At 34.5% G+C, this 22,385-nt stretch overlaps 1 protein-coding gene across 1 annotated transcript in view; it reads left to right on the top strand.

Annotated features, from left to right (window-relative positions):
• LOC311619721 (uncharacterized protein) overlaps window positions 1-2,260 on the top strand; it is a gene marked incomplete at both ends in the record, with an annotated part of 31,655 nt that extends 29,395 nt beyond the window's left edge. Inside the window, one exon of the mRNA XM_084878259.1 lies at window positions 1,306-2,260. Coding sequence (XP_084734385.1) covers window positions 1,306-2,260 — 955 coding nt within the window. The remainder of the gene's footprint in view (window positions 1-1,305) is intronic.
• Between the last annotated feature and the right edge of the window lie 20,125 nt (window positions 2,261-22,385).

Genomic DNA, 22,385 nt, shown 5'->3' with positions numbered 1-22,385 from the left:
AATATATATGTCTTTCCTTTTTTTCACTTGTAACTATCTTTATATTGTTCTGTGAGCCTTCTGTCCTTCATAGGCACAGATGTCTGCATTTCTGAAAAGACAGGAAAATCTCTGCCCAAGATCTTAGAATTCTCCACTTGCATTCCTATCTGCAAAATTCAAAGAAAACAAAAGAGAAAGGAAGGAAGGAAGGAAGGAAGGAAGGAAGGAAGGAAGGAAGGAAGGAAGGAAGGAAGGAAGGAAGGAAGGAAGGAAACAATAAGTCTGGTTTCATTGAGTTAGGAAATATAAGAATCACTTCTGTTTTTAGCAGATCAACTGTGTCACTAAGAGGGTGTATCTCTATAGAGATAAAGATAATGTAAGAAATAAGAACATGAGGTTAATGTGTAGAAGGATGATGCTTTTGGCAGGATTTGAAATCTTTTTCCTAATGTAAGAAAGATAGATACAGTGTTACCGTATTATTTTTTGTAGTAGATTAAATAATTATTTAAAAATAAAACGAGAGACCATCAATTGAACCATTTTTTACTTTAAATATATTCTCAAGTGGATTACAATATCCATGAGAAATGTCTTTCACTAAAGGAAGCAGCTTTCAATGGCAGTAAACTCATCAAGAAAGAAAAATAAAAGAAATTCTTTTTTCCCCCCCAGTTGTTTACCTGGAATTTTCATTTCTTCAAAGCACAATTAGAGGGAAAATCTGCATTATTTGCAAATAGGGATATCTAAAAGGATATCTAACCCAATTTAATTTTTCACTAGGAAGATTTTTTTTAAAAATAGTAATTATTCTTTAAATAGTAATTATTCTTTAAAAAGAATAATAGTAATTATTTTTTATTTATTTTCCAATTACAGTTTATATTCAATATTATTTTTATTAGTTTCAGGTGCACAGTATTGTGGTTAGACATCATGCATTTTACAAAGTGATTCCCCCTGATATTTCAACTACTCAACCGGCTCTGTACACAGTTATTGCAATGTTATTGACTATATTCCCTATGCTGTGCTTGACACCCCCACAACTATTTTATTATGCCAACTTGTACTTCTTAATCCCTTTATCTTTCCTCCCAGCCCCCCAATTCCTCGCCCCTCTGGCAACAACTAGTTTGTTCTCTATATCTATGAGTCTGTTCCTATTTGGCAGTAATTCATTCTTTATGTTCATTGGTGTTTTTGTAAAGTATTGGGAACAATATGATATGAAACTTTTTTCATGCTGATTCCTAGTTATTTGTACTAGAACAGTATTCTGGTCACTTATTTCTTTCATTTTTACCATCTCCTCAGTTCCATCTATATCTCAGCTATGAAGAATGAGCTAAATAGGAATTACTCAGAGGTGACTGAGTTTATTCTACTAGGGTTCAGAGTTCCTTCAGAACTACAGATCCTCTTATTCCTAGTATTCTTGCTCATCTACATGGTCACTGTGGTGGGAAATATCAGCATGATAATTGTCATAAAGAGTGACTCCAGACTTCAAATACCTATGTATTTCTTCCTTAGCAACTTGTCCTATTTAGATCTCTGCTACTCAACAGTCATCGCTCCCAAAACTTTAGCCAACTTCTTATCCCATGAAAAGAAAATTTCTTACAGTGGCTGTGTGGCCCAGTTTTTCTTCTTTGCCCTATTTGTGACAACTGAAGGCTTTCTTCTGGCTGTCATGGCATTTGATCGATTCTCCGCCATTTGCTCCCCTCTCCTTTACCCTGCACACATGTCCCAGAAAGTCTGTGTTCACTTGGTAACTGGATCCTATATCTGTGGAAGCATCAACTCCATAGTCCAAACGAGTTTCACCTTCAGTTTGCATTTCTGTGGAGAAAACAGATTGGACCACTTTTTCTGTGATGTCCCAGCCCTGATCAAGATCTCCTGTGTTGACACCTTTGCGAATGAGATTGTGCTGTTTATTCTCTCTGCTCTCATCATCATCACCACCACAGCAGTCATTCTGGTTTCCTACGCTTATATCCTTTCCACTGTCCTGAAGATCCCCTCGGCCCACGGCAGGAGTAAGACCTTCTCTACCTGTGGCTCCCACATGGCAGTGGTGAGTTTATTCTATGGGACGGTGTTCTTTATGTATGCCCAGCCGAGAGCCATCTCCTCACCACAGCAAAGCAAGACTGTAGCTGTGCTCTACACACTTATAATACCAATGCTAAACCCTCTGATATACAGCTTGAGAAACAGAGATGTGAAAGATGCCGTGAGAAGTATATTATGCAGAAAATGATTTTCTCACTGACATTTGTGAAATCATTATATAGCACAAAAATTTTGTTTCTAAGGGTTCAAGTTACATTTGTTCTTGTAAAATTATTATATTAAAGATATTTTTTAATATGACAACACATATTTTAATATTTTATAAAATAATGTTTATAACAATATAGGCCTATATAGCATTACTTTATTTGCTTAGGATATATAAAGTCATGTGTTCATAATTTATGATGTGCTAATATTTTCATTTCAATTTTACTTTGATTAAGAAGTAAATATTGCCGAAACCGGTTTGGCTCAGTGGATAGAGCGTCGGCCTGCAGACTGCAAGGCCCTGGGTTCGATTCTGGTCAAGGGCATGTACCTTGTTTGCGGGCACATTCACAGTAGGGGGTGTGCAAGAGGCAGCTGATGGATGATTCTCTCTCATCGATGTTTCTAACTCTCTATCCCTCTCTCTTCCTTTCTGTAAAAAAATCAATAAAATATATTTAAAAAAGAAGTAAATATTAAGAGCTGTTATTTCATAATAATTAAAATAATATTGGTCTGTGCAAGTTATTTTTTCATTTTTTCATTCTACAAAGCAACTAAGCTGATATTTGTTTGGAAAGGATAACAGCCCATTGTGTGGATGACAAAACAGAATGGTAATGATTACATAGAACACTTTCCAATAAAAGGCCTAATCTTTTTTAAATATCCAAGTTTATATTCTGAGGATTATCATCTTTAGAATTAAAACTCCTATAAAAAGGAACCCATAATATATTATTAGGGAGGCAATTTTTTCACATGGAAAGTGTATCAATAACATTCTACTAATTTTTATTTTCTCATTTTCTTTTGAATATAAAATGATCTATATATATAAAAGCCTAATATGTAAAGTGTCCCCTTGGTAGTTTGACCAACCAGGAGTTTGATTGCTCATTATAATGTTCACTGACAAGGGTCGGCACGGAATGAAGGGAGGCCTGGTCATCAGCCAGCAGCTGCTGGGGACCTTACCCATGCACAAATCTCATGCTCTGAGCCACAAGTACATTTTATAAGATGATATATAAAAGATAGGTACTATATGCCATTTGTCATTTTTATGACTATTTTCAAATGAGGAAATTGACACACCAAGTAAATATTAACTCATGTATAAAGTATTCATGCATTTCTTTTTTTTAATTTTTAAAAACTATGTTTTTATTGATTTTAGAGAGAGAGAGAAGAAGAGAGAGTGAGATAGAAAAACATGTATGAGCTGTCTTCTGCAGAGTTCCTACTGGGGATTGAGTCAGAAATTCGGGTGTGTACCCTGACAAGGTATCAAACCAATAGACCTCTCCGTGCATAGGACAACATTCAGCCACTGAAACACACTGGCCACGGCTTCATGTATTTCTTTGTTTTTCAAATAAGACCTTTCATGAAGGGAATATGGAGGAGGCCCAGCACATGAAATTCGTGCATGGGAGGGTTGTTTCTCAGCCCAGCTTGCACCCTCCCAATCTGGGACCCCTCAGGGAATGTCCAACTGCCGGTTTAGGTCTGTAGGAATTGCGCCTAAAACCAGCAGTCCGACATCCCTCTCACAATCCAGGACCATTGGCTCCTAACTGCTCACCTGCCTGCCTGCCTGACTGCCCCTAACCACTTCTGCCTGCCAGCCTAATTGCTGTCTAACTGCTCACCTGCTGGCCTGATCACCCCCAACTGCCCTTCCCTGCTGGCCTGATCACCTCCACTGCCCTCCATGCTGGCCCGATCGCCCACCACTGCCCTCCCCTGCCACGATCCGCCTCCTCCACCGGGCCCTTTCCTCCACTACGTGTGGCCATCTTGTGACAGCCATCTTGTGACGACATTATTATGTGTTGTGTGAGGGCGTGATGACCACCTAGGCTATTATTGGTATTGATTGAATGTATAATTTAAATTAATATATTTTATGAGTATAGAAATTGTGTCTTAGAAGCCTTAAGTAATGTGCTTAATGTTAGATTGCCAGTAACAACTAGAGCAAGTTTTGGAACACAGAATTTTCTGATATTCAAAGCTGCAGAGGCAAAGATTATGTGGCAGTGACTCTTTTTGACTTATGTAAAAAACTTCCTTTCCTTTAAACACCTTAAAATCAGTAACCAAATGAGTTAAAAAATATGAGGAAACAGATTAGAAAAATAAATAGAATGGTATGACCCAGACAAGGATGTGCAAAACTGCTCAGCAGTTCTAGAAGCAAACCCTGGGGGCAGCTACAGTTCACTGCCACCTGGTGGCTGCTGTCCGCTCTAACTAAATCTACAGGAATGGGACTTCAGAACAATAGTTGGGAATTAAAAGTATTTCCTAATTACTTAGTTCTCACCCCATTTCTATTGTCCTGAGCAGGGAAGACTGGTTAGAAATAACCCCACATCTTCTGAGATGTGATTGTCTGTTGTTGTCAGCACTGTTTACCTTCCTCATCTTTTGTTCTTTTCCCTCATCAACAATGTCTTGTACAATCTCATTCCCTGTTTCAGAAAAGGGATGAACAGAAAATGGGAAGTATTTACCAATTATATCAGAATTTGTCTTATTTTGAGATGCATTGTCACAGGGTTTTCCTAAATGTTATTTAAAAGTGTGTGCTTGTTAATCATCTGACAAAGTATTATGTAGTTTCCTCATACTAATCATGGCATTTTAAACTCAGGTTTGCTAGTCTTAATATCATTGAAAGATGTAAAAGTTTTTTTTTTCTCCTATTTTATTTTGAAGAAGGTATTGTTATTCTATAATATTGAAATTATTACCTCCTTGAAGTTTTGCAAGAACTGAGGGGAGTTGCCATCTACACAAGGAGTTTTCATTATGGGAAGAGTTTTAGTTTGTGGTTCAATTGCTGTAATGGTTATTAAGAAAGGTGATAATCAAAATATGCAACAGCTTGCTCAATTATAATTATATGAAAATGCTTATATATCAGTAAATAAATCAATAGTACAAAATAGCACCCTTTAGTACCTCCATGTTAAACTGCTTAGCTAATAAAGTTTTTTTTTTTTAAACACAAAACATTCTAAAAGTTTCCAAATAATTTATTGATTATTTTTATAATTTTTTTGGTAAGTCTTTGGTTTGTTATGTTTGATGTGAAAGGTTTAGGCGAGACCAAACCATTACTATAGTTTTCCCATTAAATGTAAAATTATTAAATGATGTCGTATTTGAAAAAGTGAAACTTCCTATAAACTTATTCTTAATTCTTAACCCTTTTCAGGCTTCTGCTAAATCAATATCAATTATATTTAAAAAATTCTAACTCCTTGTTTAGTTCCTGATCTTCAGAGGAAGTCATTCAGTCTTCAGTTATTAAGGATAATATAACCTATAGGTTTTCTTAGATGTCCTTAATCTGGCTGAGAAAAATTGATGAAGTGTTATCAGGAATAAATGTTTGGTTTTGTCAAATGTTTTTTTCTGTAGCTATTGATATGTGATTTTATATATATGTATATATATACACATGTGTATAAATATATATGCACACATATAAATATAAACATATATAAATTACATTGATTTATTTTTTAATGTTTATCAGCTTTTCATTCTGGGATAACGTGGTTTTTTTCTTTTTGATTATTTGTTAAATTGAATTTACTAAAATTTTACTTAGAAATTTTGTGTCCGTGTTCACAATAGATATTGTCCTGTAGTTTTTTTTGTTGTTGTTCAGTTTCTGTCTGTTTCTTTAAAATATATATTTTATTGATTTTTTTTTTTTTTACAGAGAGGAAGGGAGAGGGATATACTTCTCTCTAAGTCTCAACTTCGTCCGGATGGTCATCTGGAAGGACATCCAGAAGGACATCCCGTCTAACTAGCATATTATTCTTTTATTATTATAGATGTTTTATACTATTCACATATATAAAATAATAAAATAAATGTAATATTAATTATGTACAAAGTATTTGTGATATTAGTTGACTAGTGGTGCATATTAAAAGATACTAATTTGATGAGCTCTTTGTTTTCTTTGTCTAATTATCCTTGACTTACAAGGTGTATTACTTGTCATTTTTTTCCTACTTATTTCAATTTTGTTAGGAATTGTATTTGGAGTTTGATATAAATTATAAAACCTACCCTTCATATAAATGCACGAAATGTTATTTATAATTATTGGGGTTTCATAAAATCTTAGATGCTTCTATAAATATTTAGACATAGACTTTATACTGTATATAAATTATACTTTCTATTTGTATGCCATTCTTTAAAAGGCTATTAGAACCCAGGATAAAACTTATGTAAAAAAGTGGAAATGTAAAGAGCCTAATTTGTATAGCCAGCATTTAGTAATCTAGTTTTTGTATCCATTGACATCAGAAAAATAAGAAATGAGTTAAATTTATTGCGTATTTGTGTTGATTAAAGATAAAAATTCCTGGAAGTCATATTTGTGAAACAATACAATGAAGGGTTAAAAAATAACCTTCCAAATGAGTCTTTATGATTAATAAAGACTTTCATCAACTTTGAGGAAGAATATTGTTAAGCAAGAAGACGAAATTCAGTGGTCTTCAAACTTCTACATAGGGACTGATTTTCTTAGAGTCAGTTGGGAATCTTAAAACATAAATGAATGCTTCCCTCAAATTAGTGTTTCAGGTTTATTTGAATATATTTCCAGAAGTGGAATTGCTGGGTGAGAAGGCAATTCCATTTTTTCAGGCAATTCCATATGGTTTCCATAGTGGCTGCACCAATCTACATTCCCACCAACAGTGCATGAAGGTTTCCTTTTCACCACACTCACAGCCCACATCATACCCAGTGAGCAAAAACTACAAGCATTTCCCTTAAAGTTCAGGAATAAGACAGAGATGTCTGTTTTCACCACTCTTACTCAACATAGTACTAGAAGTCCTAGACACAGCAATCAGACAAGAAGAAATAAAAGGCATCTAAATTGGAAAGAAAATAGTAAAACTGTCATTATTTGCAGATGACATGACGTAAGTGGAACAACAAATTGATGTTTCTTTCTCGAGTGCTCTCTCTCTCTCTCTCTCTAAAATCATTGAGTAAAAATTTTAAAAATGTTCCTTTTATTTGCATTTATTTTAGGATAATTAATATTAATTTATCTTCATGCTTGTTAATTCTCATTATTTTGGGGAACTATATAGAATATACTTACGAAAATATCAAAGGCATTCTTCATCAGGTTATTGTGTGGTTGATGTCTTGCATTTCCATTTTTTATAATTCTTATCTTTATGCTGAAATTAATTTTATTATTTAGTTTATTATAATCCTATATAATAAGAGCCTAATATGCTAAGTATCAAGTTGTCCATTCAACCAATCAAAGTATAATATGCTAATGATACGCTAAGGTTGCTCAACTGCTCACTATGACGTGCACTGATCACCAGGGGGCAATTGACCAATCCATCAGTCGCTATGACATGCACTGACCACTAGGGAGCAGATGCTCTGACCTGTAGGCTGATTGGGACTGAGTGAGAGAGGCTGGATATGCCCTGGAGCCCTCCAGCGGTCCCTCCCTGGCTGGCCAACCTCTCATGTTCTTCCCTGGCCCCAATCATGCACTGGTAGGTCCCTTGTCCTGGCCTGCACCGTCTTGCAATCTGGGCTGAAGGACCTAACCCCTGAGTGCACAAATTTTGTGCACTGAGCCTCTAGTTAATTATAATAGAGTATTATAAGTCTGTTATTTCCGTTACAGCCATTGACATGTTAATTGTAGGTATTTAAATTCTTTGCCACACATGCCCAGGTTGCAGGCTTGATCTCTAGTGGGGGTATGCAGGAGGCAGCAGATGAATGATTCTCTCTCATCATTGATGTTTCTCTCTCTCTCTCTCCCTTCCTCTCTGAAATCAATAAAATATATTTTTAAAAAGCTACTATATGATTCCACTTACATAAGGTACCCAGAGTAGTCAAATTAGTAGGTTGAAAATAGTAAAAACATAGTTCTCTTAAAAGTCACTAGTCCTCATAATGTTAATGTTTTACATGACCATGGAAAAATTATCAAGAACAAAATTTTAAACAGTATCTTCACTATACTTTATGGCTAGAGACAAAAGGATTAGACTAATTGATGTTATCTAAGTAGGAAAATGTGATTTTCACAATTGTATTTTTAATTTAAAATATTTGATTCATATTCTTTATCATTGTGAAGATCTAAACATGCTTCATAGCCTTTGATCATTGATTTATTTGCTAACAAATTATAAATTTTATAAAGATGAGGGGATTATTCCTCAACTTTTCTTTCTAGTTGTTAACTTTATTTACTTTAAGAGAAAGTTATCTGTATGCTATGTATTTCTAATTTTATTATCTGGATCAATTGTCTAATTTATTATCATTTTTGGTAATTATTTCTCACGTACTAAAGAAAAAAAAATCTACATTTCAGTTTGGGGATATGGACATGCACACATGTTATTTTTATATTAGAGGCCCAGTGAATAAAATTAATGCCCCAGGCTACAGGGGGTTGTGTGTCCCTTTGCCCAGCCTGCACCCTCTCCAATCTGGGACACCTTACATGAAGTCACTGGTGGGAAGTACTTGTTGTCGGTGGGTCTGGGGGCTGATGTGGTGGGCTTGGAATGTGGGTGGAATGAATTTGTGTTATCAGGTGTCTTTAGGACAGTTTTAGTTCCTTGTATGTTCTGATTACTGGTGTTCAGCAAGTTTTCCTGGTCTTTTGTTCTCCTGTGGTAGGAAGCTTAAGGCCATTAAGGATTGCATTGCCCTATAGTCCTAACACTCTCTACTCTATTACATTAATATGTATGTCTGTCTTTATGAAAATTCCACACTGTTTTGAGTACTGTAGCTTTGCAATAAGTTTTAAGATAGCGTGAGTCCTTCTTCCAACTTTGTTCTTTTTTTTTTCTTCATATTTTTTCTTTGAGAAATTTTTCCTTTATATAAATTTTAGCATGGATTTTTCAAATTTTGCAAAAAGTCTCTAGGATTTTTTTTTAATTCAATGGCTCCTTCATTTCATTTATAAATATGGTGCAAACAATATTTGATGATGAGCAAGATATTCACCATTTGCCTCTTGTTTTCTCTTTTCTTTAAAATATATTTGATTATTTTTTAACTACAGTTTATGTTCAGTGTTATATCACACCTGTCAGAATGACTATCATCAATAAATCCACAAACAAGTGTTGATAATGATGTGGAGAAAAAGGAACCCTTATGCACTATTTGTGGAAATGCAGATTGGTGCAGCCACTATGGAAAGCATGGAGGTCTCTCAAAAAATTAGAAATGGAACTGCTTTATGAACCATAAATTCCATTTTTGGGTATATATCTGAAGAAACACACAGCACTAATTCAAAAGTCACTAGGATTTTTACAGTAAATGCATTAAATCTGTAGATCGCTTTGAGTAGTATTTTCACCTTCACATTATTAACACTTCAAATCCATGAACATATATTTCCATTTTTTAAAATTTAAATTCCTTATTGTTCAAAGTATTACATAAGTCTTCTTCCCTTCTTCTCGCCCCCCCACCTCATTGACAACTCCCCAGCCACTCCTACCCCCCAGCACATGCCCTTCCCTCCCAGCCCCCCATCTGTGTCCATTGGTATGCTCATATGCATGCATACAAGTCCTTTGGTTGATCTCTTATACCCTCAACAACCACCTTCCCTCATAGGTTGTTCTATGCTGCTATGACTCTGGTTCTATTTTTGTTCATCAGTTTATGCTGTTCATAATATTCCACAAATGAGTGAGATCATGGGATATTTATCTTCCTCTGACTGGCTTATTTTACTTAGCATAATGCTCTCCAGTTCCATCCATGCTGTTGCAAATGGTAAGAATTTCTTCTTTTTTACGGCAGAATAGTATTCCATTGTGTACATGTATCACTGTTTTCTAATCCACTCATCTGCTGATGGGCACTTAGGCTCTTTTCAAATCTTAGCTATTGTAAATTGTGCTGCTATATACACAGGGTGCATATATTCTCTCTGATTGATATTTCTGATTTATTGGGATGTATTCCTAGAAGTGGGATTACTGGGTCAAATGGGAGTTCCATTGTTAATCTTTTGAGGAAACACCATACTGTTTTCCAGAGTGGCTGTACCAGTCTGCATTCCCACCAGCAGTGCAAGAGGGTTCCCTTTTCCCGCATCCTCTCTAGCATTTGTTGTTTGTTGATTTGTTGATGATAGCCATACTGACGGGTGTCAGATGGTACCTCAATGTTGTTTTGATTTGCATCTCTCAGATAATTAGTGACTTTGAGCATGTTTTCATATGTCTCTCATGTCCTCTTTGGAAAAGAGTCTATTTAGGTCCTTTGCCCATTTTTTGATTGGATTGTTTATCTTCCCTTTGTTAAGTTGTATGAGTTTCCTATAAAATTTGGAGATAACATTTGCAAATACGTTCTTCCATTCAGTGGGCTTTCTGGTTATTTTGTTGATGGTTTCTTTCACTATGCAGAAGCTTTTTATTTTGATGTAATCCCATTTGTTTATTTTCTCTTTAGTTTCCATTGTCATAGGAGCTGTATTGGTAAAAACATTTCTACCACAAATGTCTGCTATTTTGCTGCCTATGGCTTCTTCTAGGACTTTTATGGTTTCCCATCTTATATTTTAGTTATCAATTTTGAGTTTATTTTTGTGTCTGGTGTAAGTTGGTGGTCTAGTTTCATTTTTTTTTTGCATGTATCTGTCCAATTTTCCTAACACCATTTATTGAAGAGACTGTCATGACTCCATTGTATGTTCTTGTCTCCTTTGTCAAATAGTAATTGAGCATAATGCCTTGGGTCGATCTCTGGGTTCTCTGTTCTTTTCCATTGGTCTATATGTCTGTTTTTGTGCCAGTACCAGACTGTTTTGAGGACAGTGGCTTTGCAGTATAGCTTAATACCTGGTATTGTGTTCCCTCCAAATTTGTTGTTTCTCAAGATTGCTTCAGCTATTTGGGGCCTTTTCTTTTATTCCAGATGAATTTTTGAAGAGTTTGTTCTAGGTCTTTAAAGTATGATCTTGGTATTTTAATGGGTATTACATCTATATATTTCTTTGGGTAGTATGGACATTTTAATGATATTGATTCAACCAATCCATGAATGTGGTGTATCCTTCCATTTGTTTATGTCTTCCTCTATCTCTTTATTCAGCATCCTGTAATTTTCTGAGTACAGGCCCTTTACCTATTTGGTTTTATTTATTCCTAGGTGTCTTAATTTTTTGTTGCAATGGTAAATGGAATTTTTTTTTTAAAAAAAACAGTTTCTCTTTCTGTGAGTTTCTTATTGGTGTATAAAAAAGCCATAGATTTCTGGGTGTTCATTTTGTGTCCTGCTACATTGCCAAATTCATTTATTAGTTCTAGTAGTTTTTAAAAAAATGTATTTTTTTTTTTTTTTTTTTTTACAGAGAGGAAGGGAGTGGAATAGAGAGATAGAAACATTGATGAGAGATGTTTGGTCAGCTGCTTCCTGCACACACCCCACTAGGTATGTGCTTGTAATCAAGGTACATGCCCTTGATCGGAATCAAACCTGGGACCTTTCAGTCTGAAGGTTGACACTCTATCCACTGAGCCAAACTGGTTAGGGCATTCTAGTAGTTTTTTGATGGAGTCTTCAGGGTTTTCTATGTAAATATCATGTCATCTGTGAATAATGACAATTTTACTTCTTCTTTTCCAATTTGGGTGCCTTTTATTAATTCTTCTTGTCTGATCACTATGGCTAGCACTGCCAGTACTATGTTGAACAGGAGTGGTGAAAGTGAGCATCCCTATCTTGTTCCTTCTCTTAAGGGAAATGGTTTAGGTTTTGCCCATTGAGTATGATGTGGGCTGTAGGTTTGTCATATAAGGCATTTTTTTATGTTGAGGTATGATCCTTCTATTCCCACTTTTGCTGAGGCTTTTTATTAGGAAAGGGTGTTGGATTTTGTCAAATACCTTTTCTGCATCAATTGATATGATTATGTAAATTTTTTCTGTCAATTTGTTTATGTGATGTATCATATTTATTGACTAGGAGATATTGTACCAGCCTTGCATCCCTGGAATAAATCCCATTACCTCATGGTTTGTTATCTTTCTAGTGTAATGCTGGATTCAATTTGCTAGAATTGTGTTGACTATATTTTTCTTTGTAGTGTCCTTATCTGCTTTTGTGTTTAGGGTAATGCCAGCTTCATAGAAACAGCTTTGAAGTGTGCTTTCCTCTTGAATTTTTTGGAATAGTCTAAGAAGGATAATTTTTAGTTCTTCTTTGAATGTTTGGTAAAACTCTCTTGTGAAGCCATATGGCCCTGGGCTTTTGTTTTTTGGAAGCGTTTTAATGACTTCTTAAATTTCCTCCTTAGTTATTGGCCTGTTGAGATTCTTTTATTCTTCTTGATTGAATTTTGGAAGGTCATATTTTTCTTAGAATATTTCCATTTCCTCTAGGTTGTTTAGTTTGTGGAAATAGAGTTGTCAGTAGTAAGTATTTATTTTATTTTTTTTAAACAATATTTTGTATTTCTGTAGGGTCATTTATTATTTTACCTCTTCCATTTCTGATTTTGTTTATTTGGCTCCTCACTCTTTGATTCTTGGTGAGGGGCATTTACCTTTAAATACATATATATTTGTTTATCCTTTCAAATAACTAGTTCTTGGTCTCATTGATCTTTTGTATTGTTTTTTGTTTGTTTGTTTGTTTTTTGGTCTATGCCATTTATTTCTTCTCTGATCTTTATTATCTCCTTTCTCCTGCTCACATTGGGTTTTTCTTGTTGCTCTCTTTCTAATTTTTTAAGTTGTAGAGTTAGATAATTTATTACAGTTTTTCTTGTTTTTATGAGGTAGGCCTGTAATGCTACGAATTTTCCTCTCAGGACTGCTTTTACTGTGTCCCATAGATTTTGGATTGTTATGTTTTTATTGTCATTCATTTAAAGGATGTTTTAAATTTCTTCTTTGATCTCTTTTGTAATCCAATCATTGTTGAATAGCATGCTATTCAGCCTCCAAGAGTTTGAAATTTTTTGATTGTTTTTATTGTAACTGATATCTAATATTATGCCACTGTGGTCTGAGAAGATGCTTGATATGACTTTAATCTTCTTGTATTTGGAGAGACTTTATCTGTAAAGCAATATGTGATCTATCTTTGAAAATGTCCCATGTAAAACACTTGAGAAGAATGTATATTCTGTAGCTTTGAGGTGAAATGTTCTGAAGATGTCAATTAAGTCCATCTCATCTACTTAGTCATTTATAATTACTGTTTCTTTGCTGATTTTTTTTTTTGTCTAGAAGATTTATCCAGTGATGTCAATTGGGTATTAAAGGCCCCTACTATGATTGTATTGCTATTGATCTCTTTCTTGATATCTTCCAGAAGTGTTTCAGGTATTTGTGTGCTCCTACATTGAGTGCCTACGTGTTTACTAGAGTTATATATTTTTGATGTACTGATACCTTTAGTATTATGAAGTGGCCTTCCTTATATCGTGTTATGGCCTTCACTTTGAGGTCTATTTTGTAAAATATAAGTATTGCTACCCCACCTCTTTTTTTTTATAATACTTCAAATTATTAAGTATTTTTTATAATACTTCAGAGGTTAGGTAAAAGAAAAAAATATTTCTTGATAACTAGAGTTTTCCTGCTCTAATCTAATCCTGAGAATTTATATAATTGATGAGGAAATTTTTCTGATTAACTTTTTTTTTGTTTTGAGAAGCATAAAGTCTTAAATATGTAAGAGGACAAAAATCCCTTTAAGGTATCATTTTCACCTGATGTGTCAATATGACTTCTGGAGTTTATAGTTAAAAGAACTTTACAACTTTAATGCAGCAAACCCTGGAGACCAATCAGAAGTTCCCATAGCACCTCTCTAATCACCTTTGTTCTTGGAGAATATTTATACAAATATTTTAAATTAAAAATGAAGTCATCTGCTTGGTAGCATGTGTAGAGCCAGTTCTATACTAATGATTTACAAATAGTGTGATTCCCACTGGATGGCTAAGTAATACTCCGTTTTCAGAGTTAAGTGTGCCAGTTAGAGAAATACATCCTAAGAGAGATAGAATCATGCATTTGATGAGGTTAATGAGAAGATGCGATCCCGTTGGTCTCAAGATACAATTGGAGTGTAGAAGAGCTAATTTCTTATACTTCCTAAAACTAATTGATCTGGTTTTCCCATAATTAGCTATAGGTTGCATCAGCGCAACCAGGGAATTCCCACTGGCGGAATGAAACTTTTGTATCCTGCTATGAATTATCTTAAATAAAGCTGATGTAAAATAACCTGTGACTTTAATCAGTTTCATTGGGCCTTATTAAAAAGTGAATTCAGTCAAAGAACAAAATTAGAAAGAACCATAAGAAATCCCTGAATAGAAGATTATAAGGCAACTCAAGCTTGAAGTAGTTTTAAATGGTACATTACATTAAATGTCAAAAAAAAAAAAAAAAACCCATTCAGAGACGTGTTTCCTTAAGTTTTTATTCTTTCATATACAAACAGATACACTCCCATACGCACTCACAAGAATCTCTAGGGTGAATGTCAACATTATTATAGTAGTTTCTAAAACCCACAAATTAAAAGTAACTTTAATATAGATTCAAACATAATTTTCTGATTCCATTAATGATGAGTTATATCTATCTTTGACCATGTCTTAAAAATAAAAAGAAACTATTTGAAAGAGTAACTTATAGTTTTCATTTAAAACTTATTTTACATTCCTTAATCTCTGGAAGTTAGTTTATATTTTATTTATATTTTTTATTTTCTTTAGTAGAAATAGTGATCTTATGTTATTAATCAGGTTTAATAAACATAACCTAAGATAATGATGAAAAAATAAAGAGCTCTTTTCTAAAACTCTTTTCCTTATGCACAGACAAATTTGAACCACAGTTTCTCTTACTTCTAGTACATACATGTAAAATGAAATTTTACCCAATCAATGGGAAAATAAAATTAAACAACTTATTTTGAGATGCTCCAAAAATTTTATTGAAATTTTTGAAAGATTTACATTAGTCAATCAGATAAATAATGTTACAATCTTTACTTCACTCAATATCTTATCATTTCTATTCTTCATTGAAGGTTTCTCTCTCGATTTATACACACACATACACACATTCACACACATATAACCTCAAGACTATTGTTTATTTGTTTAGATTGAATATTGTTTTAAACTATATTAGAAATTATATTATAGTATGATGCACTATTCTCAGCCAGTCCTTTAACAACAGCAACCACACAAAATACCAATGATTTAACTTCACCATTAATGCTCCTAGGACTGATATCAATTAAATATAAAAAACACATCACAAGCAAACTGTAATATCAAGTGTAAAAAGGATTTGAGTAATGGCTGCTAAAATATATCCTTGTCCAAATCTTCCTAAATCATCTATTACATTCAATAATCTTAAAAGAGTTTTCCTCTGGTTACCCACCAAAAGTTGGGTATAGTTAATTATGGAAATAAATTTCAGAGTGTGATGTGTAAAATTGGTAAATATGAAAGAAGAGAGTGAAATGGTGAGAATTAGGAATCTGTCTGTAATCTACCTAAAACAATATAATACGGTCTTTATACTTATACCTTCAGGAAAAGAAAACAAGGCTCTATTTTTAAAAAATTATCTTTATTGTTAAAGCATTACAAATGCCCTCCTTTATTTCCCATAAGCCCCTCTATCCTACAGCTGCCCTTCCCAGGCCTTTAGCACACTATTAACTGTGTCCATGCTAACTCTCAATAAAAACATAATTTGTTTTTAAAACATAGTTGTATACCTTCGAATTGAGGCTAATTCCAGACACAAAATAATTAAGCTATAATTTAAATGTTTCTTTTATACTTTCCAGAACCTCATATCATGTAGAGGTGGGAGGTTTTCTTATTTTAAGTAAGAGAAGTAGTGTTTTAAATTTTAAAGCTTTTTCCTAAAGTAGATAGCTATTTGTGTTAATAATTTGCAGTTAAGTAAGATTAGTTTATTTTTTATTATAAGTTATCAGATGATATGACAATAAATATAAAATAAGCAACTATAATTAAACATTTCTTTAAGAATAATCTTAAAGAAATGTTTAATTATAGTTGCTTATTTTATATTATTCATGCATATAAGTAATCCCCTGGAAGACTGAAAATCATATTCTATCTGAAGACAGAGGATGGGAATCGGAAGGAGGGAGACTTAATTATTAGACACCTTTTAGTGTTTAATATTTTCACAAACAAAATATGTTGTGTATTTTTATGTCATACAAGTGCCTTAACTAATCTAAAGTAAGTTCATTCAAAGTGAATTCTATCTGTATGTGTCCTCAGTCAATAACCAATTAGCATACATTTGAATAGTTTCATCAGTTGAGAATTTCACATTTTTGAAGGCAGTCCATTTTGTTTTCAAAAGTCTCTGGTTCTTCTAGAGGTTTCCTTCAGACTGAGCAGGGAAGTGCTTTCCTGTGGCTTCCTCCCATTATTTTTAATTCTACCATTTTTATATTTGAGAATAAGTCATTTAAATATGTAGTGATAATAATTTCAGTATTCTTGCATAATATCCACCTTCCCTAATGACAAACCCTAAGGGTCATGGCCAAACATAGCAATCCTCTCCACCCTTATGCACTTGCTCTATTTTTTTTTTAGCCTAGGTATTTCAAATGTAGAAATACTTAGAATTTAAAAAAATAGTCATTCATTTGTTTATTTAAAAATATTTTTTAATGGTTTTAGGTCATCTTTGAAGGATGGAGATACAGTTTGTGGACATCTTAGATTGAATAATCTAAAAATTATACATGGCATGACAATGTAGAGTAGAAAGCAGCCACATCTCCTCTCAAGAAGCTTATCAATTGTTATGGAAAGATATGCCAAGGAGTTATATATACTATAGAGCAGTGTTTCCCAACCTTCTCTCATGATGAGAATCACCTGGTGGAGTTGTTAAAACACAGATTCCTGAATCCCAACTAAGAAGTGCTAAACTAGAATTTTTGGGAACATATAGGTAAAATTGTATACTTAACTAGTGCTCTAAGACAGATGTTATATACAGAGCACTAAGTTAGGTATGCAATTTTACCTATATGTTCTCAAAAATTCTAGTTTAGCACTTCTTAGTTGGGATTCAGGAATCTGTGTTTTAACAACTCCACCAGGTGATTCTCATCATGAGAGAAGGTTGGGAAACACTGCTATAGAGAACAATAGAATTAGATAACAAAAAATTAGCCATGTGTAACAGGTTCTTCATTTGGTATGCTCATAAAACACAGTGAAAGAGTAAAGGAGAAAATGATTCTATTTCTTTGGGTAAATTTTAAATAACTTTAATAAATATAATAACTTTAATGAAATTTCATATATCATATTATCTTCAGAGCTAAAAACTGTCAAATATTTTTTTTATTTTTACTTTTTTATTGAATTTATTGGGGGGACACCCTATCTAATAAAGAAGGAATATGTTAATTGTCCCTTACACTGTCACAAAGTTGGCAGTGCCCACAGCAAATAAGGAGAGAATATGCTAATTGACTGCCCTGGCCTCAAAGATGGTGGTGTCCACAGCCAATAAGAAGGGAATATGCTAATTGACTGCCTTGCCCTCAAAAATGGCAGCGCCCACAGCCACAAGATGGCAGTGCTCAGTCCCCTTAGCCTGTCCGGGGTGTGCCTGCCTCCAGAGTCCTCCAGTCCCTTCAGTCCCCCAGCCGCCCAGGGTTGGCCCGAGGTGCAGGCAAGCCTCGGAGGGTGGATGCCCAGCTGCCCAGGGCCACCTGAGGCTTAAGTAACCAGGGCCTGCTGAGGCTTACACTACCGGTGTGATGGGGTGTCACCTTCCCCTGATCGCCAGGTCGCCACCCACTCCTAAGCCTCCTGGACTGTGAGAGGGGGCAGGGCGGGCTGAGGGACCCCCCCTCCAGTGTATGAGTTTTCATGCACCAGGCCTCTAGTTGGATAATAAAATTATATAGGCCTCAGATGTGCAATTCCATAATGCATCATCTGTATATTGTATTGTGTGCTCACCACCCAAGTCAAGTTTTCTTCCATCAACATTTATTTAAACTATACTCTCTTCTACATCCCTCCTACCCCATTCTCCTCTGTGTGGGGTGTGAAAAAGGTGAAGGGATTAAGCAAACAAAACAAAGAAAAAACCTCATGGACTCAGATATGTTTTTAAAGTGTCTGACCCAGTGATCTCACTTCTAGGAATTTATCCCAAGAAACTAGAAACATCAATCAGAAAGGATATATGCACCCCTATGTTCCTAGAAGCTCAATTTACAATAGCTAAGATTTGGAAACAGCCTAAGTGCTCATCAGCAGATGAGTGGATTAAAAAACAGTGGTACAACTACACAATGAAGTACTATGCTGCTATAAAAAAGAAGGAACTCCTACCATTTGCAACAGCATGGATAGACCTAGAGAGCATTATGCTAAGTGAAATAACAGTCAGAGAAAGATAAATATCACATGATCTCACTCATTTGTGGAATATAATGAACAACATAAACTGATGAACAAAAATAGATCCAGAGACAGAGAAACATTGATTGGACTGTCAAACCTCAGAGGGAAAGTAGGGGAGGGTGGGGGTAAGGCAGAAAAATCAACCAAAGGACTTGTATGCATGAATAGAAGCCTAACCAATGGACACAGACACCAGGGGGTTGAGGGCATGAATGGGGGTGGGGGCAATGGGGGAATAAGGACATATATGTAATACCATAATCAATAAAGAGAAAAAAAATAAAATTGTGAAAATATTTACATTAAAACTGGAAAATATAATTTGTAATCAAACTGTTATCAAGATAAGAATATAAAAATGTCATGAGTAGTTTTTTAAATTAAATGATGTATATATATATATATTTTTTAAAATCTAGGTAAGACATTCACACCAATCACTATAACTTCTTTCCACCAGATGGCACTGCTAGGAAGAATTTCAAATAGGCAGTCTAGTAATTCTAACCCTACAGAATAAAGCAAACAGCCTCTGAATAAATTTCTTTAACTAGTAGGATGTGAATATAGAATATGTTATTTCCTTTATTATAAGGCTTTTAATCAGCTGTTAGCAAATTGAATTGGTTGTATTGTTTATATTTAAAGCATGTATAATTTGGTGAGAACTGACAAGCATGTAAAATTCTATTCAGGGTTATTATCCTTGTTGCCAGATTAATAATGTTGCTAGATCTATCAATAATTGTTAATAAATATTCAGCATCTACTTTCCCCTATTGACAACTGTATATAGAAACATTACTTTTTTTGTTTTAATTAAGCATTATTTTTTTAATTCAAAAATTAAAACTTAATTATAGTACATTCATGCCTTTCTTGAGAGGAGTCTAGAGACTAACCATATACTTCGGGTCCTGTATTTGGGAAACTTCTCTGGAGTCAGGTGACCTGGTTACAGAGATTATTTGTCCAGCTCTTCCTTTTGAGGATAATAGAAAAACCTCATAAAAATTAAAATCCTTGGGAATCCTGTCAAACAAATGGATGACTCTGAATTACTTATTTTATAAAATCCTATATAATAAAGAGGTCATATGCAAATTGACCATCATGCTCTCACAAAATGGCTGCCTATGACCAGGCCAGCCGAGGGGTTAGTGAGGGATGACCAAATGACTGAATAGCAGGCTAGCAGGGGGCGCAGTTTGGGGTGACCAGGTTGGTGGGGTGGGGAAGTTAGGGGTGATCAGGCTGGCAGAGGGGTCAGTTAGGGATGACCAGGCAGGCAGACAGGTAAGTGATTAGAAGCCAGTGGACTAGGATTGTGACAGAGATGTCCAACTGCCTGTTCATGGATAGGGCCTAAACAGGCAGTTGGACATCCCCCAAGGGGTCGTGATTGGAGTGGGTGCAGGCTGGGCTGAGGCCTCCTGTGCACAAATTTCATGCACTGGGCCTCTAGTGTGAATAACATTTGTTGAAGTAATTTGCACTATTCTTGAAATACTCTTAAAGGATACATATGTCTTAGATTTATTTTATTAATATGGGATTGTTACACTCTATTTGTATTCACAAAATATAGAGAGAAAACCATGGGACATTTAAACCATATAAGGATGTGTCAGTCTAGAACACATGTGTCAAACACAAGGCCCGCGGGCCAAATCCAGCCCGCCAGGCCTTGCAATGTGGCCCGTACCGCGCAGTCATCACTGCACTCCGCTGTCAGTTTATGACATTGTCAGTTTATGACTGTTCAGTAAACCATTCGGCCCGCGATTTAGGCTGGATTTTAGATTTTGGCCCCTTCTCTGATTGAGTTCGACACCCCTAGTCTAGAAGAAGAATGTGTGGAATGACTACTCTTTTCTAGAAGAGTAAAAAGATACAGTTAAAAAAATAGCTGGTCTAAATCTCTAAAAATTCAGTTAAAATGTTTTTTGATTATTGAGTATTTTTCACTTACTGGTAAGGAATATCTCATCTCAGAATGATGTAAGAAAATGTTAGAAGAGGGGGAAGGCATTATTGTCTCATGCAATAGAAAATTGCAGTGCATTACGGGCTTCACAGGCCTATATGTCATCATGACTCGGGATGGATGCAGCTCTAAGTAGTGTTTTTCTCCCACTGACGTTATAGTTAAGCTACTCATTCCTTATGATATAGCCCTCAGGAGTTCTAGAGCTACATGTTCCCAAGTTCAAGTCTAACGGAAAAGATATCACCTTTTTATTTTATTTTTTTTAAATTTATTTTTATTTATTTCTTTTTTTTTTTCCTTTTTTTTTTTTTTCCATCTAAAAGAGTTTTACTATTTTAAAAAACTGACACCAAGGTTAACTTCATATAAACATAGTAAGATACAGTTACCTTAAAATGTATGTGAAGCTTTAGTAAAATACAGCATTGCCTATTTTCTTTTCATTCTGAACAAATATTAATCTGGTTATATTTGATACAACCAATTTAATTTATTTTTATTGTTGAAAGTATTACATCGGCCCTCCTTTTTAACCCATTAACCTCTTTCAGTCCTCACCCATTCTCCCCCCTACCCCAGGCCCTCACCATTGTCTGTGTTCATGCGTTATGCATACAAGTTCATTGGTTAATCTCTCCCATCCCGCCCTCCTTTGTCAATGCCACCTTTTTCTTGTTTGCTTAAGTGAAAACTCAAGAGTTAGCTTGATTGGACCTATTGAGCTATGTATCAAACTTTGTCAGTATCTTCTGTGAGGCCTCGGTCACCTGCTCACCCATGTTCTAACACATAGTTTGAGGTTAATGAAGGTTTTATTTTCCAATGAGGAACAAAGCAAAGGGATAATAGTGTGAAGGAAATAAAAATTCAAAAATACCTGTTACACATTAGGATTCATAGAATATAGAAGCAAAACATAGTAAACTGTATTTAGAATAGATCTTTCTCCTCCAGCACATGGTTGGCAGAGTGTCAAGAAGTGTACAGTTTGAGTATTTTATACATTTCTAATTTTCTATCAAATTTCTGAAACTAAAATAAAAATTGATTAATAGGTTTTGGGTTTGGGGTATGGTTAGGTAGAATAATACCAAGTGACTGAATTAATATTCCATACATGTGTTGTAACTTTATCCCCTTCTATTTTTTTCTCTGGGCCTCAGTTTTCTCATTTTTATAATGGAGATAATAATGTTCTCATTGCAGTCCTGTTGGGAGATATAAAGGAGATAAACTTTTCAAAGCACAGGATAATATCCAGCATATAGTAGGTGCTAAATAAATATTTGATTTAATTAATATTGTCCACTTTCCTGTAAGGACAGGTAGCTTGAGGTGAAGATCTAGCTATATATACTCACAAAGGTTAATTATCTAATTATATCAAAAGAGATCTGAAAAGTACAAGATCTTTAGTGTAATAATAACACGCAGTTTGGAGAAGAAATACTTGAATATCTCGAATGAGGTAAAACCCTAAACATACTGTCACTTATTCTTTTACTTATTTACAACTATTTTTGCAATTAATTGAATATCTATCCTTATCAGTCTCTAATTTAAGTT

This window comes from Pipistrellus hanaki (genome assembly GCF_964339955.1).
Source record: "Pipistrellus hanaki genome assembly, chromosome: 3".
Classification (NCBI taxonomy): Eukaryota; Metazoa; Chordata; class Mammalia; order Chiroptera; family Vespertilionidae; genus Pipistrellus; species Pipistrellus hanaki.
The sequence above is the reverse complement of the archived record's forward strand: the minus strand, read 5'-3'. Positions and strand labels throughout refer to the sequence as shown.